Source organism: Sinohyriopsis cumingii, chromosome 9, assembly GCF_028554795.1.
Source record: "Sinohyriopsis cumingii isolate HCF-2022 chromosome 9, ASM2855479v2, whole genome shotgun sequence".
Lineage (NCBI taxonomy): Eukaryota > Metazoa > Mollusca > Bivalvia > Unionida > Unionidae > Sinohyriopsis > Sinohyriopsis cumingii.
Window position 1 is genome coordinate 39407122 of NC_142969.1, and position 15636 is coordinate 39422757.

General features: G+C 36.8%; 1 protein-coding gene across 1 annotated transcript in view; it reads left to right on the forward strand.

Annotated features, from left to right (window-relative positions):
* Positions 1 to 8729: 8729 nt before the first annotated feature.
* LOC149791597 (CLIP-associating protein 1-A-like) overlaps positions 8730 to 15636 on the forward strand; it is a 131667-nt gene continuing 124760 nt past the window's right edge. The window contains exons 1-2 of the mRNA XM_089969457.1: positions 8730 to 8760; positions 13347 to 13625. Of these exons, the coding sequence (XP_089825583.1) occupies positions 13446 to 13625 (180 nt within the window). The 5' untranslated portion in view covers positions 8730 to 8760; positions 13347 to 13445. The remainder of the gene's footprint in view (positions 8761 to 13346; positions 13626 to 15636) is intronic.

Genomic DNA, 15636 nt, shown 5'->3' on the forward strand with positions numbered 1-15636 from the left:
AGCAGAATCCGTAGACCGTTTCCAACCCATACTTCCCTTTTGATGTTTCAAACCCGCAAAATGGTCACCTAATGTTAATTTCACATTACTCCCCACCCCCAAGTGTCATTACATTGGAGGGCTAAAAATTAACTAGTCTTTTCTGCCAATTTTTTTGTGGAGTAAAGTGTCTTCAGATCGGCCATTGGGAAGTATGAGTTTGCATCAAGGAGATAAAAGAACGTTTACTTTTTTAAAAACCAGCAGCTCTTGCATTCGTTATCTTCTTCCTCGTCTGTTTTTGAAATATACCGACAGTAACAACAACCACAAAGGTAGCCTTCGCTTAAACACCAGTCGCACACTCTTCCAGCCACAACAAAATTTCTTTTTTGGAAGATGTGAAATAATAGTCCTTTGACTCATCGGAGACCAGACCCATCGAACTATAAATAAACCAAATTTTAACATTACTAAGTGAAAGTTGTGTGAATGTGTTTCTCAGCAACAACGTATGTTGTTTTATGGACAAATTATTCCAGTCCATACAACTGGACCAGAAAACTCTTTGGGAGGTAGCATTGGTGGAAATCGTTAAACATACTCAAATTATAAATATCAACGAAGGCCAAAAACGTTCGTCGTCGTTATTTTCAAGCAAAAAATCCAAGAACAAATGGACCAACAAAAAATATCATCACCAACTAATCCTCGGTTGAACATCTGTACCATGTGACTTCCTTCAGGATATCATTCCATTGTTCAACATCTCGTCAAAACCATTTCAGTTATGTTCAATGATATGTTTGGTGAAGCACTGGAGAAAACTCACCTAAGTGTAAAGATCGAACGCCATGTTGTTTCCTATGTACTTAAAATGGATTTATCTGAGTGCAAAACATTGTATATTACTTATTTTCTTGCTTCTATAAAAGACATTGACATCAATGATGTGTTCTACAGGTACTTTCGCTTTCCTATCGAATTTAACGAAGGACTGAATTTCATGTTTGTGTACTTGGATGTGGTCCGTTGTTGAGAGTCACTATTTTCAAAGCAGATTAGATGCATACAATTAAGGAGGAAATATGTGTCATGTTCACCGAGAAATTTTAAATCTTTGTTGTCCTGCTGTCTGTAATGTGTCAAATGAAGGTGTCAGATTTAGTATAAAGGGAAATTTGTGACAAAATATTAAATTCTCAAAATGAAAAGTTGTGGTGAAACTACCTTTTAAAAAATGATTCTCCGGTGAATTGCAACAAATGCATCCCGTCTACCAAAGAGTCGCTCGACAACAAAGATCTGTGTTAGGAGATATGTTAAATTCGGGGTGGGGGTGGGGTGGGGGGGTGGGGGTGGGGGGGGGTGAGGGGTGGGGGGGTTACGGTAGCAGCCATCTTAAAAGCCGATGTTGACTTGAAGATTGCATACTTTATAAAATGCGGTTTTGAAGCAAGGACAATATTTTTTTCCAGAAACGTTATCATCGACAATCCTTAAGAAGCCTTCATTAAAGGAGGACAAATTTGTTGCTTCAAAGTGCAGAAGATATATTAGGCGCCAAGACACCCTCCTATAATTCGTTTCACGCTTCTGAACAAGGTATTACGTATTCTACGTCACATCAAGGACAATGTAGAAAGTGATGTCGAATCCCCTTTCAGACCTCATAGACACTTTCAGAAAGAAGAAAACCATTGAAGTCAAAGACAAACGCAAGATTACATGGATATGAATAACAGCTATTCGTACATGAAGGTCGAAGCTCTCAAAGTGGACAACAACAATCCTGTGGAAGGTACCAGAGTAGCTCCTGTCAACAATTTCATGCTTTCCTTTATTCGGCAATGTGGAATTGTATTTGTATAACAAACTTGTGAGCAACAGCATGAATACTTTATCCTTACCAATAGTACCTGGAAAATCTTTTAACGTACAGAAAATGAAACCAAGAACATGGGTCTGGATTCGGTTGTGGTATAGAAATCCGACACTTTGAATGTCTTCAAAGAGTTTGCAGAAGCTGACGAACCTCACAATGTTGGATTTAACGACCTTCGAAAGAGTCAAGTCAGCACATAGTTTAGAAGTGATGGACCGTTTGTATTTGGACACGTGCTTACAAGACAAGTATTTGTTGAATGGTGTGGACGTACGTCTGAGACCGAATGAAGGTAGTGCCGTGTACCATTTGATAACTAATGCTAACGAGTATAAAATGATCATCGAAGAAGCCTCCTTGTATGTATACTGTGTGGAAGCGGTACCTAAAGTGGGAAACGACATCATTCAAACTCCGAGCAGAACAACAGCCAAGTATCATCTGTGGCGAGTGGAAGTAAAAACCTTCACCATTGCATCTGGACTCCGATCCAAGATCGAAGATCAGGTTTTCCAAAAGACAAGTACCAAAACGTCTGCTCCTTGGCATCATTAGCAAATGCGACCTTTAACGGAGCTATAGATCATGTTCCTTTCTAGTTCAAAGATGTCAGCATGTCCAAGATTGTAGCCGCCTGAGATGGCTCGATATTGTATACCAGACCCTTTGAACCTAACGTTGTCGATAAATATTATTTGAGATCTTACTTGACATTGTTTGAAGGCACATGCCATTTGGGTACCAACAACACCCACCGTATTTCCTGCTACTGTTATGCAGGAAAATATGTATTGTGCTGATTTGATTTCACTCCAGACCAAGGTATCAACAAGGGACATTTCCACTCTTAAAGTCGGGCCAATATCGTGCCGAAGTTCAGTTTGAGTAGATCTGGCGAACACAGCGAACTTCTTGTTTGTAGAATTTGACAATCCTCGGGACACGTGCAGTTTGATAAAAATCAACCTAGACAATTAGAAAAAGAAGGAGGGAAAAAAGATAGAACACGATAATATGGATATAGGTGACGATAATGTTTTCTATCCAGAACAACAATAGCCACAGACAAGTGAAGAAGACAACAATACTATCATGATGTCCAGATCGCCAGGACAAGAAAAAACATTTAGTCTCCTGTTTTGTTCAGGCATAGTTAGAAAACTTGTCATGATTGTCAAATCAGTCATCATTGTCAGAAACAATACGACAAATGTTTGATGACGAGTACAGAAGTACATTTTGGAACTTAGTCTGGAAGAAGTTTGGACCCCTATCTCAAACGAGAAGATTTTGAAAAAGTGGTATCAAGACTTGCTTGATCATTCTCTACCTCTTTTGACTTCTCTGGAGACGAAACGCTTTGAAACTCTCTTGCAACACTGAACCGATTACGAAGACTAATCGACTTTACCTAACGGATATTTTCAAGGAAAACAATCAGATTTGAACTGGTGACTTTCTATTATTTGGGAAACAAACGCGGATACATGGGAACCTCATTACCTTCTCACTCACGGTTCGTATACAGCTTTTTGGAATTCTGCGGTAAGTGTTCAAGATGAACTTCGACAATGAAAACATAAAGACGCTCAATCATACGTCATCAACACAGATGACGTTCATCGCCCAGGAATCCATTATTTAGCTGGAAGTCCCACTCACATGTTAAATTTCTCTAGAGCCCTCAAGCGCTGCTTTTCGCCCTATAGTGACATAGTGACATTCGATTTTGCTGATATTTAAATAAAACCAAATAGCCCATAGTGATTATTATGTTGACAATTACGTTACAGGAAGCCGCAAACTTGGAAACAAGATGGCCGCTATCGCTTAACCGGCTTGAAGCAGCTGTTCCGTTTTTAGTGCAGTTTTCGTGATATTTGTGCTTGTTGCCTGTTTTCATCTTCGTTATTGTGTTCATTATGTATTGGCTGTTAAATTCGTATGTGTTTCTTCATCTCCTTGTTTTGGAAACGAGAATAATTAGACTTTTTCTCAGCTGTCTTGCTCCAATGTTTTTGAACAAACCGCCATCACGTGATACTCGCCAGTCAACCCGTTTATGCTACGATGGACCCTCATTAATTGCTTTAAATGTTCACTCCTTGGCTCTCCATACTACATTGTGTTCTAGACTAAACGAACTGGGACTACATTCATCATTACCTAAATGTAAACAGAAGCGAAAAAAGAAACGTTGTTTCAAAGCTGCCGGCGTAGAACAGGAAGAAGAATTCCAGTTATCTCCCTTATTTCGGCACAACCATTTACAAAATTTTCGACCGTTAATTTAGATAACTTAATTCAAATCCCAATTAATTCGTCAACCTTTGTGTCAACTATCCAAGAAATACCTCTGCGCATTGCATTATTCAATGCCCAGTCAGTAGGACCACCGGAAAAGCGCACAGAAATAGTTAATTTTATCAACGACCAAAATGTGGACATATTTTTCGTGACAGAAACATGGCTAAAAACATCAGGCGATGAACCCAAGTGTGCGGATCTAACACCCACTGGTTACTCCATCAAGTAGTTCCCCCGTAATTCTCGCGGAGGTGGAATTGCTGTCCTCACAAAGAACTCCATCATAAAACATCTTAACTATACCACAACATTCAATTTCGACCACACATCGTTTGAACTAGTCCAAACCACACTCACACTGGAGCAAAGTTCAGTCCATTTTTTCTGCCTATACCGCCCTCCTCCTAGTAGAAAAAACAAGCTGGGTGACTCTCTCTTTTTGGAGCAGTTTCCAAATCTCCTGGACTATGGAAATTCGATAGGTGGCAACCTGATTATTCTTGGAGATTTCAACTTTCACTTTGACTGTCCCAGAAACTCAAATACATCAAAACTCATAGATTCCATTAATGTTTTCAACCTCAAACAGTCAGTTAACCAACCCACCCATAAACATGGTCACATTTTAGACTGGATTCTTCATAGACCTGATGATAACATTTTACGGTCCTCCCTGGTATCCCATGACCTTGCATCAGATCACCTCTGCATTATATGCCATCTTGACGTATCAGTCCCTAACCCTCCACCTTTATCTGCTACTAAGAGAAACCTCCGTATGATGAATAGAACCAAACTAATGCACGACATCCAAGCTAACCTAACAACTTGCTTACCTCCTACCGCAGAACAACTCGATAACTGTCTGCGTTCATTACTTGACAAACATGCCCCAGCTACCAAGTGCAGAGTATCAATTCAAAAGTGTTCTCCATGGTATAGCAGTGTTAGGGACCAGCTTTGCTGCTAAAAGAGACCGCCGTAAAGCTGAGAGGCTCTGGCTTTCCACCAGACTCACTATTCATAAGCAAATCTATGAAGTCGCAAAAAAAAGAATATCATAAATATAGTCCATGCAGCGAAATCAGCCCACTACACTACTAAGATCATGGAAAGTTCCAGCTGCAAAGAGCTCTTCAAGATTACTAACAAGCTAATATCAAGGAACAAATCAACACCACTTCCAACTACCTTCTCTCCAGTCGACTTTCCGGACATGTTTGCAAATTTCTTCCGTAACAAAGTACAAACCATTAGAGATAAGCTTGACACCACAATTTCAGTTGACTCGTCGTCACCATACAGTTGGGATACAGAATTTGAGCGGCAACCATTAGCAGCATTTAAACCTGTCTTTGTGGATTTCGTACGTACAATCGTGATGAAGAGTGCACCAAAGTCATGTGAACTTGATCCAATTCCAATATCACTGCTGCTTGAGTGCTTAGATCCAGTATTGCCTTCACTAACTGATGTTATTAATACCTCTCTCTCTCATCTGGGGAATTCCCATCATTTTTCAAAACTGCCATTGTAAAGCCTCTGCTGAAGAAACCAACTCTAGACCGTAACGATTTAAAGAACTACCGCCCAGTTTTTAATCTCCCATTCGTTTCAAAAATCTTAGAAAAGGTTGTTCTATCCCAGATTGTATCTCATCTAAATTCAAATAGTCTTTTTAGTAATGTACAATCTGCATATCGCCCTTGCCACAGTACTGAAACTACTCTTCTAAAAGTAGTTAATGACATTCCCTCTGCGTTGGATAGCGGAAATATTACAGTCCTCACCCTCCTTGATTTGTCTGCAGCATTTGATACAATAGACCATGATATATTACTTCACCACCTCCAGCATGCATTTGGCATTCAAGATACAGCCTTACTGTGGTTCAAGTCCTATTTGGTCAACAGGACACAAATTGTATCTGCAAATGGAATACACTCCAGCCCAGTTGATCTATGATGTGGTGTTCCACAGGGGTCTGTTCTTGGACCTGTTCTCTTCATTCTGTACACTCAGTCGCTCTCAAGTGTCATAGATCATCATCCAGTGTCTCACCAATTTTACGCTGATGACACCCAAATATACAAATCTAGCCACCCAACTGAAGTTGATGCTACCATCCAAGGTGTAGAGAGGTGCATTTCTGATGTGAAATCATGGATGACATGTAACAAGCTGCAGATGAATGACGATAAAACTGAGGCCATTCTGATCACAACACAAGGACTTTCTCATTCACATCCTTTACCTCAAACAATAAATATCAGCAACGCCAACATTAAATTCACACAATCGGTACGAAACCTAGGTGTTACTCAGGACAGTGCTGTCACATTGCATCAACATGTCATGAACATATGCAAGGCTGCATATCTTGAGCTGAGACGCATCAGTTCAATTCGCAAATATCTTTCAGTTGATGCCACTAGAACACTTGTGTGTTGTGTGTTCATTAGTACTTCAAGACTGGACTATTGTAACTCAGTTCTGTCTGGTTCATCTCAGTATCTACTCCAGAAACTTCAAAAAGTTCACAGCTGCTCGGATCATACTTAGAGTACCACGATCAGAGCACACCTCCCCACTGCTCTGTACCCTACACTGGCTATCCATTCGATCCAGAATCAAACACAAAATTTGTTCTCTGTGCTACATTTCACTGTCGGACTCTAGTCCAACATACCTATCTGACCTCACCCATGTGTATACACCAGCAAGATACTTACGCTCCTCTTCTGACAATCGTATACTCATTATTCCCACTATGAAAACAAAGTCATATGGACAGCATTCTTTTGCATACCAGGGCCCAGCAACGTGGAATGAATTGCCCACTAAACTTAGGCACAAAGACACAGTGATCACATTCAAGAAGGCTCTCAAAACTCACTTATTTCGACTGCAAGAACAAACTTAAAGACCTAATAATGTTCCCTACCTGAAATATTCTCAGCATGTTTTTTTTATTTTTTTATGTTTTTCTAATTTCGTGTTTGTTTTATAATAATAATATTATGTTTCTTATCTTATAGGTGCTGTCTAATGTTGTAAAGCGCTTAGAGCTTCCAAAGATTAGGCGCTATACAAAGTCCTCATTATTATTATTATTATTATATAAAAATGCACCGGAATCTATTGTTACATAAACAGATTCTTGTTTCATATTGACAAATCACCATAACAGCAGTGTTGTATCATAATCCGCTTATGCTGATATCTGGCCTTGGAAGGCAGGAAAGTGAGATGACTAGTCACAAAGACACAGTGATCACATTCAAGAAGGCTCTCAAAAGTCACTTATTTCGACTGAAAGTACAAACTTAAAGACCTAATAATGTTCCCTACCTGAAATATTCTCAGCATGTTTTTTTTATTTTTTAATGTTTTTCTAACTTCGTGTTGCTTGTTTTTGTAACAATAATATTCTGTTTCTTATCTTATAGGTGTTGTCTAATGTTGTAAAGCGCTTAGAGCTTCTAAAGATTAGGCGCTATACAAAGTCCTCATTATTATTATTATTATTATTATATAGTCACCGTAAATTATTTTCTCACTGTAATCAGCTGTTTGACTAATAAGGTACACATAAATACAATTCGTGAGAAATAACATGGTGTTTGCAATGACAAGTTGAGATTTATTTAAATCATTTATTAGAGGAGGTATAAATACATTTGCACGGAATAAAGATGGAATCTGAGGTAAAAGTTTTGAACTGAAAATAATTTTGACTCGAGAAAACATATTTGTAATACAGGACAATCATCTGCCATTTTTTTTTTTTTAAAATGCAGGACGATCGTCTACCATCAGCCATTGACTCGCTGTTGAAGAATGTAATCATGGGCGGCATATCGTTCTTTTGAATAAATATCCTTCATTCGAATAAAGTCTCACATGGGATAAATGAAATAAATAAATAAATAAATTAATAAAGTACGATACAATTGTTTTCGACATGTGTCAAAACGCCTAGTATATAAAACAAATTTATTGACACACACACACACACACACACACACACACATATATATATATATATATATATATATATATATATATATATATATATATATATATATATATATATATATATATATATATATATATATATATATATATATATATATATATATATATATATATAAGGACTGACACTTGTTTTTCCGCACGATACGGATTTGTTTGTTATAGATTATGCGAATAAGTGGACAAAAAAGATCTATAGAAACATATCCGGCATACAAAATAGCAAGGATGCCCGCTACATTTTCATTTATAAAGGTACAACGAGATGATTGTACATGTTGTAGCTCTTCAAAAGGATCATGAATAAATATGATGAATAAAATTGAGCTTATAGTACCACCGTGTATCGTACCTGCTTTTCTTTGAATAAATTTTGCTGATAATAGCACAAAAGGTATTATTATGATTATTACTATTATAGTATGATCACTTTATAAATGCCGCTAAAGACCGCAGCTGGCGCACGAAACGACCTTTGTTCTCGTCGTTTACCGATTGTCGGCGAGATGATGACGTCACAAATTTGAAATTCATCATGGCGGACAATATAGAAGGTTTGTGGCAAGTGTGTGAATATTTTGTGACCGATGCCCATTAGAGTGACATTTGTAGCAGTTATCTAGGACTATTTTAAACTTTATAAGGCTAAAGTTCTGTGTTTTTGTATTTTAGATTTTTTTGCACTTCATTTGATATAATTTCCAACCTATATTTTCCAGCGTGTAACCCTTGTTATACGATTGTTTGTCAACAGGACATAAATCGCCCTTTTTTTTTCGAATTAAGACAAATATTTTTCACTAGAACGCATTTTTACCATAAGCCAGATTTTATTAATTTAAAGATACGCAGCTTATTTAATCTGATCTATTGTTTTAAGTACAGAATAGGTTCTTGTATCAAACAACCACCTGTGGATTCGTGATTGACAGCTAGCATGACATGGTCTTATAGCTATAAGATAGAACACCACATACTGATTTTCAAGTTTAACATTTGCTCACAGATATTTGCTTTTGCTACTTACGGTAAATATCAGCATAATAAACGTAAATGTTGTAATTCTGGTCTCTATCTGATACCCGTAGATATTATTCAATTTATTGCGTCTATAGTAAAAGTCGTACAGGTCATGTATGCGTTCAGGACCATTTCAGCATTGAGTGTAATTTATTAGAATTTGATTACACATACCTTTAGATGGCATTTATTAACTTTATTTGGATCTCCATACATCGATATTGCTTTGGAACGTAATTATTTACATGCCTCAAGAAGTTGATGCTAAATTATGTTTACAGTTGGAGGGAGCCAACCCAAAAATGCGACTTAGTAGAAACCAGCTTGAATATTGTGTGCAGTGATATCTAAATCAAAGCATGTTGCACTGCTCTATTCTTTGTTATGATAGACCTGACATACTCTTTTGGGGCCCAGAGTGGCAGAGTGGTCTAAAGCACTGACCATTACGGATCATTGCCATCTCACCTCTTTCTGCGTGGGTTTGAGTCTCAGGCTTTGCAAATGTGGGTATTTGGGAAAGCATGCCAGTAGCTTCTCGTGGGTTGGTGGTTCTTCCTGGGGTTTTCCAGGGTTCTTCTTCCACCAGTTATACTGGCTGCCATATATAGCCTATCTTGTGCTTTGTGCTGAAAAATGGCATTAAATCCTACAACAACAACAACAACAACAACAACAACATACTCTTTTTGACAGCTCCAGTGGCCTAGTGGTTAGAGCATCTGCCTCAGATGTGGGAGGATGCAGGTTTGAACTGGGTCACATCATAACCAAAGTCTTATAAAAATGGTACCAACAGCTGCCTCACTAGGCACTCTGCATTAATAGGCTGGTATTAAGACTGGCCAGTTTGGTGTCAGGATAATGTGACTGGGTGGGGTATCATGCTAAATGTCTGCGGGATGATGCTTCAGTGCTAGGCATCACTATAAACTACCACACTGCAGACATTGTTGCAGTATGACTGAAATGTTTTGAAAGCTACATTAAAAATCTAAATCACACACATATGCATACTCTTTTCTTGATCCAATTTAGTACCTATCTGTCATTGTAAAGGTTCATAGTGATCAGTAATTTTTGTCTGGATGTTTTTATTTTAATGACTTTTATGGTGCAGAACATTCAGTATTCAATACTAAATAGTCTTTGGTTAAACTACATGTATTTAAGTATGAAATTGTAGAACAACAATTAAAATGTAATGCACCTATATAATCCATGTGCCTTTTGCACTAATAAGCATCAGTTGTTCAAGCATTTTAATATTCCCAAACTCTAATAATATTTGTGAAGATTACTGAATTAGTTTGATTATGATGCAATTGATTGCAGTGGTGCGCTATAGTTTCTTGTTGCTTTTGGGAAAACACTGTAAGAATCAATTCTAGCATATGCACTTTTGTAATTGTCACTATGGGATTTCTTGCCAAATTCTTGTGCTGTGTATCTAGTTATCTCTTGTGCTATTTGCTTTACTCTTGAATTTTTTTAGGAGAGAATAAAATTGTTTCCTTTCCTGCATTGTTCAAGTAGTTTCCATTTTATCCTCCTTGATGCTTTTTTGTTTCTGAAATCACAAATAGTGTACAGACTGTTGGAGAGGGGTAATAAGCAACTAATATAAATTTGGTTGTGTCATGAAAAATAATAAGCTAAAAGGAGCAAAATATCTGATATGCTAATCAAAAGAAACTCAAAATGCTGTATACCATTGACAGCTCAATACTTGGGTTAAAGTGAAAGTCACTGTATAGATGGGTAATCCTTTTAAATTACAGTATTCCCTGAGAACACGTCAGTTATTTACTAAGTACTGTTGTTTGCAATAATTCTTGTTAATTAATATTTTGAGGAAATTTAGTAAAGTGGCTACAGTGAAGTCAGCCAAGCAGTAATATGCTTTCTTTTGGTGCTTGAAATATGTGTACTTGGCTTTAACATACGTGTGATTTTACTGGCAGGAGGACAATATTGCTGTTTGAGTGTTATCTTCTGCACATGCCACATTATATTTGAAATCTGCCACTGATCAACAGATTTAAAAATAAATGTAAAAAAAATTGAAAAGAATAAGACATATTTTTTGCATGTTATATCCACACATTAAGATTATGCGCTGTACTAAGTCCTCATTACACAACAAGCCATTAATTTATTATCTTATTGCAGTAATTTGGAGAATTTAGGCCAGTTGTGGTACTTTTTGAGGTTTTATAAGTAATACCATATCTACCATACTGAGATGTTATGTGCAAAACTTTAATAAAATAAAAAAACAAAAAAAAACCTTTCTTATTCATCTTAGGAAGAAAATAAAAAGACATTTTTTGACCAACTTAGTGATGCATATAGTACATAAGCATGTAGACTTTATCAATGGTAAATGTTCCTGTTTAGAGCCCATGTAAAACTATCCTTGGGGCAGTTTATGCAGTTAATTATCTTGGAGTCCATTAAAAGGTAAGGCAATCAAAGATAAACAACTACTATTTCACTGATTAGTTAATTGGTTGAGAATAGTTAGATATGGCAATGTCAAGACCTTTGAACACTTCTGTGGGAGAGTCCATTAGGCTTATTTGCATCGGTAAAGTACACAAAATGGAAAAACCCAATTTGTTGAGTTGGGTAGTGTTTGATTTGTAGGGACAGTCATAGAAATGTGTATTGAAGAACAAACATCTATTATACATCACTGCCTTTAAAGAGACTTTTTAAGTCATCATTATTGAGGATTATTGACATGTTTATGATCAGTGGCAACGGTTCTTCAAGTTGGATTTTACTCTATTAATCACAAAACTGGATTAATTTGGTACTTAGAATAGTTTACAAGCATGATTCCTATTTAAAGGCAAAATGTAGAATGTAGCATTGATTTAGTACAAGATGAGCTGTCTGTAATACGAGCAAAACTGAATTTCAGTACTCTGGACAGTGTTTGACTTTGTGAAGTGCAGCAACGGGTGAGCATTTTATTTTTTGCACACACTATAAACGCTTTATCAAAAGCACCGCCCAGCATGTTTGCGACTCCTTCACAGCAGTGCAGATGAAGAAAGATCATTTTCTATGCTGAGAACATTTTATAAAAGATCTTCCATCCATTTGCAGATTTTTTACATGATGAACACAAATGACATCTGTATTACCTATAACTCGATACAATCTGAATTATTGACAACAGCAATTGATGTAGCTAATGAAGAAAATATTCCACTGTCCAATGGATTTTAATGACAAAAACTTGGTACATTGTATTTATTGAATTTATTTAATGTCAAAGTTTGAGTGACTGTGTGTACATGTGTGGGACCTGAAAATGCTTTTTCAGTCTCTAAAACACTTTTAGAAATATTGCGGGTATGTAAAAAACCATATGCAGTGAAAATCATTGGCTCATTTTGCCATTTAATCGAGAAATTACTAGGTTGAAGAAAGGAAGAAATCAGAAAAATGTGTATTACCAGTATACTGTATGCTAGTAGATAATGAGTGACTTAACTGATTGCAAGATCCAGAATAGAACATTCCATGGTGTAGCTTTTTTTTGGGTGAACCAGCTGTTAACAGTGTAAATGTTTGTATAAGTTACTTGAGTGCTTCATGAAGGATTTATAAGAATAATATCAATGTCAGAAGAAAAGGTGATAGTGCAATGCTGATGACATAGTTATGTTGCCAAAAGTGTCAAAGCAAATAAGATTGTCTCAGATCCTTTGCTACTACTGTTGCATCAAGTCCTTTGAAACTGTATGTGGTCTTCTTCCTCAATATTGTGAGTACAGGGGTACACAATATCCCAAGCCCTTGGTATCCTAGGTAAAATACTGGATATGACTGAGATTTCTATTTGGGGTTGATTCTTGCAGAAATATTCCCTCTGACTTGGAAAATGATGATAATTCTTCACCATCAATCTTTCCATGAAAGGAACTAATTATAGTGTAATCAGTTTAATTGTTTGTGTGTACAGATTTTCAGTCAGGGGAAGGTTTGGAGTCTGTCAGGTATACGTTTCATCCAATGGATTAGAACGTATCTCAGTAAAAAGTATATTGTTTATCAGAAATGCAGTTTATCTACATTGATTGGCATTTGTTTTCTTATTTTTCAGATTGAATTGGAAACGTGATATCTTAAATTGCACAAGGAACTGATTGAAGAAGAAAAAGTATTTGTGTGTTTTGTGTAGATAATTTGTACACATGTCAGTATGTCCAAGACATTAGATGACTTTGTTTCCAATATTGTGACACAGGACACGAGAAAGCGTCTACAAGCACATAGTGATCTTGTGCCTTATCTCAGTGATCCACGTAGCTCGCTGCAATGTGACAGCTTTGATGCTGTAATTGAGGGACTGTTGGGATGGGTGAACAGCAGCAACTACAAGGTAATAAAAATGATATATCAATGAAGGTTGCTGAAAATGGCATATAGTATTATATAAATCATGTCCAACTGGAAATGGCTAAAATCCAGACCTGCCATTGTACAATACATTGGCAGATCTTTGGTTGTACAGTTTGTTGGAATAATCAGTTGAACAAGCAACATAAACCCTGATCTGCTGGCATATTATGACAGCCGATCAATACCGTTGTTGTTCGCAGTTGGATGTGGCATATAAACAAGTGTATATGGTAGTTGACCTTGTGTTAGGAATATTAACATCATAAGAATATTAACATCACATATTGGGAACCCAACGCAAGCAACATTCCCGCTGGTCAAAATCAAAGGTACCTGAAGCTGTTAAATCGCCAAGCTGATATTTATACTAATCTATGAGAGTGAGCTAAAATCATTTATTTCCACACAATGAAGATAAACACACACTGGTATTACCTTTGCCTTTTCATTGTTTCTAGGAAATATTTTTTAATTTTTTTCTCTCTCAGTAGTTTTAAAGTAAAGGTATTGATTCATATTTCTTGTTTACTTCAGTACCTAATTCGGTCTCTGGTGTCCCAGCATCAGTAAATATTGTGTCCCTACCTTATTATTTTCGGACTTTCAAGTACAGATTTTACATGCATTCTGGATTTTTATAATGTGAAACGAAAACATTAAGTACAAGAAGATAAAACATAAATTACTCAGATGTTATAACTCTGTAAATTATATATAACAGATAAAGGTAACACATATGAAGTGCTTAAAACATAATTAAATTCTGTTGTATAAAGTGAATTACATTGACAGGTCAACATTTTAATGGGTGGTTTGTCCTCGTACAGTCTATTCAAGCAGTTAATATCAAAATGCATCTGTCTCATGCATGGGGTGAAAATGTACATGCTCTACAATAAATGTGTTCCTCTGATGGTGGACAATAGAATGGAATGAATTCAAGTTCTTCCAGGTTGCATGAAGCGCAAGTCTTGTATGTTGGTCTGATATGTGATTGTCACACTACCCTCTTGTCTCAGATTTGTTTCTTTATGATGGATGCCACTCTCCAATAGTATCTTTCTGTTCTTAAGTCTGTGCAGTTTTCATTCAACATATTTTGCCAAGTATGCTAAGCATGCTGATACTTATTTGTACAGTATTTGAAATCGTTATGTAGAATCTTTCATTTGGAAATGGGGACTGCATGGCAGCTTTTGGTCCTTTACCTGCCTTTCCATTTACCCATTATGCCTTTTCATTCTCCCTTTATACCAGTGTGACTGTGCAGCCAACAGTACAGAAGAACTTTACCAAATTGTGTGAGAACATAATGTTTCTTTAATATCTGGGATACTGACATGTCAGACTTAAGATTTCATTGTGGATAGGGAATCTGAAAAGATGATGCAATCTATTTTTTGATAGGTTTCAGAGTAGTTCAAAGCTTTGAATATGGCTGTAATGTAATTCTTGGAATAATAGCTGAGGCTTTATCAAGTGACATATCAAGATGGTGCATGGGATGTTGCAGTGGCACCTCCAACTTTGCCTCTGTTTTACAATCTGTATATCAGGACTAATGGCTATGATGAGGGCTCTGTTTTAATTGACTGTTTTCTGAAGAGAAGTTTTGTTGAGGTCTTAATGAATCTGCAAGGTTAAAATATTATTTGGAAGGTTTCTATAACCACAATGGTGATTTAAAAAACAAAATTTTGCAGTATTTCCAACAAGTTGCTGTTTCCAAATGAGGACAAATTTGCATACAAAAAGATAGAATGAAGTTTGGTTTTTGCAAGATTCAGTATGAGGGCCTATATACAACAGCTTATGATGGATTATATTAGTGGTTCCAAACCCCCTTGGTTGCAACCCAAATCAGGGTTGTGTGGATGTTCTGGACAGTTGTGAAGGGTCGCCAGGATTTTTTTAAGGTGGCGAAATGTGGAAACGGGGTTGTGAGGCTCAGAAAAAAATAATTTTTAGAGGTGCTGCCCCCCAAAAAAGGG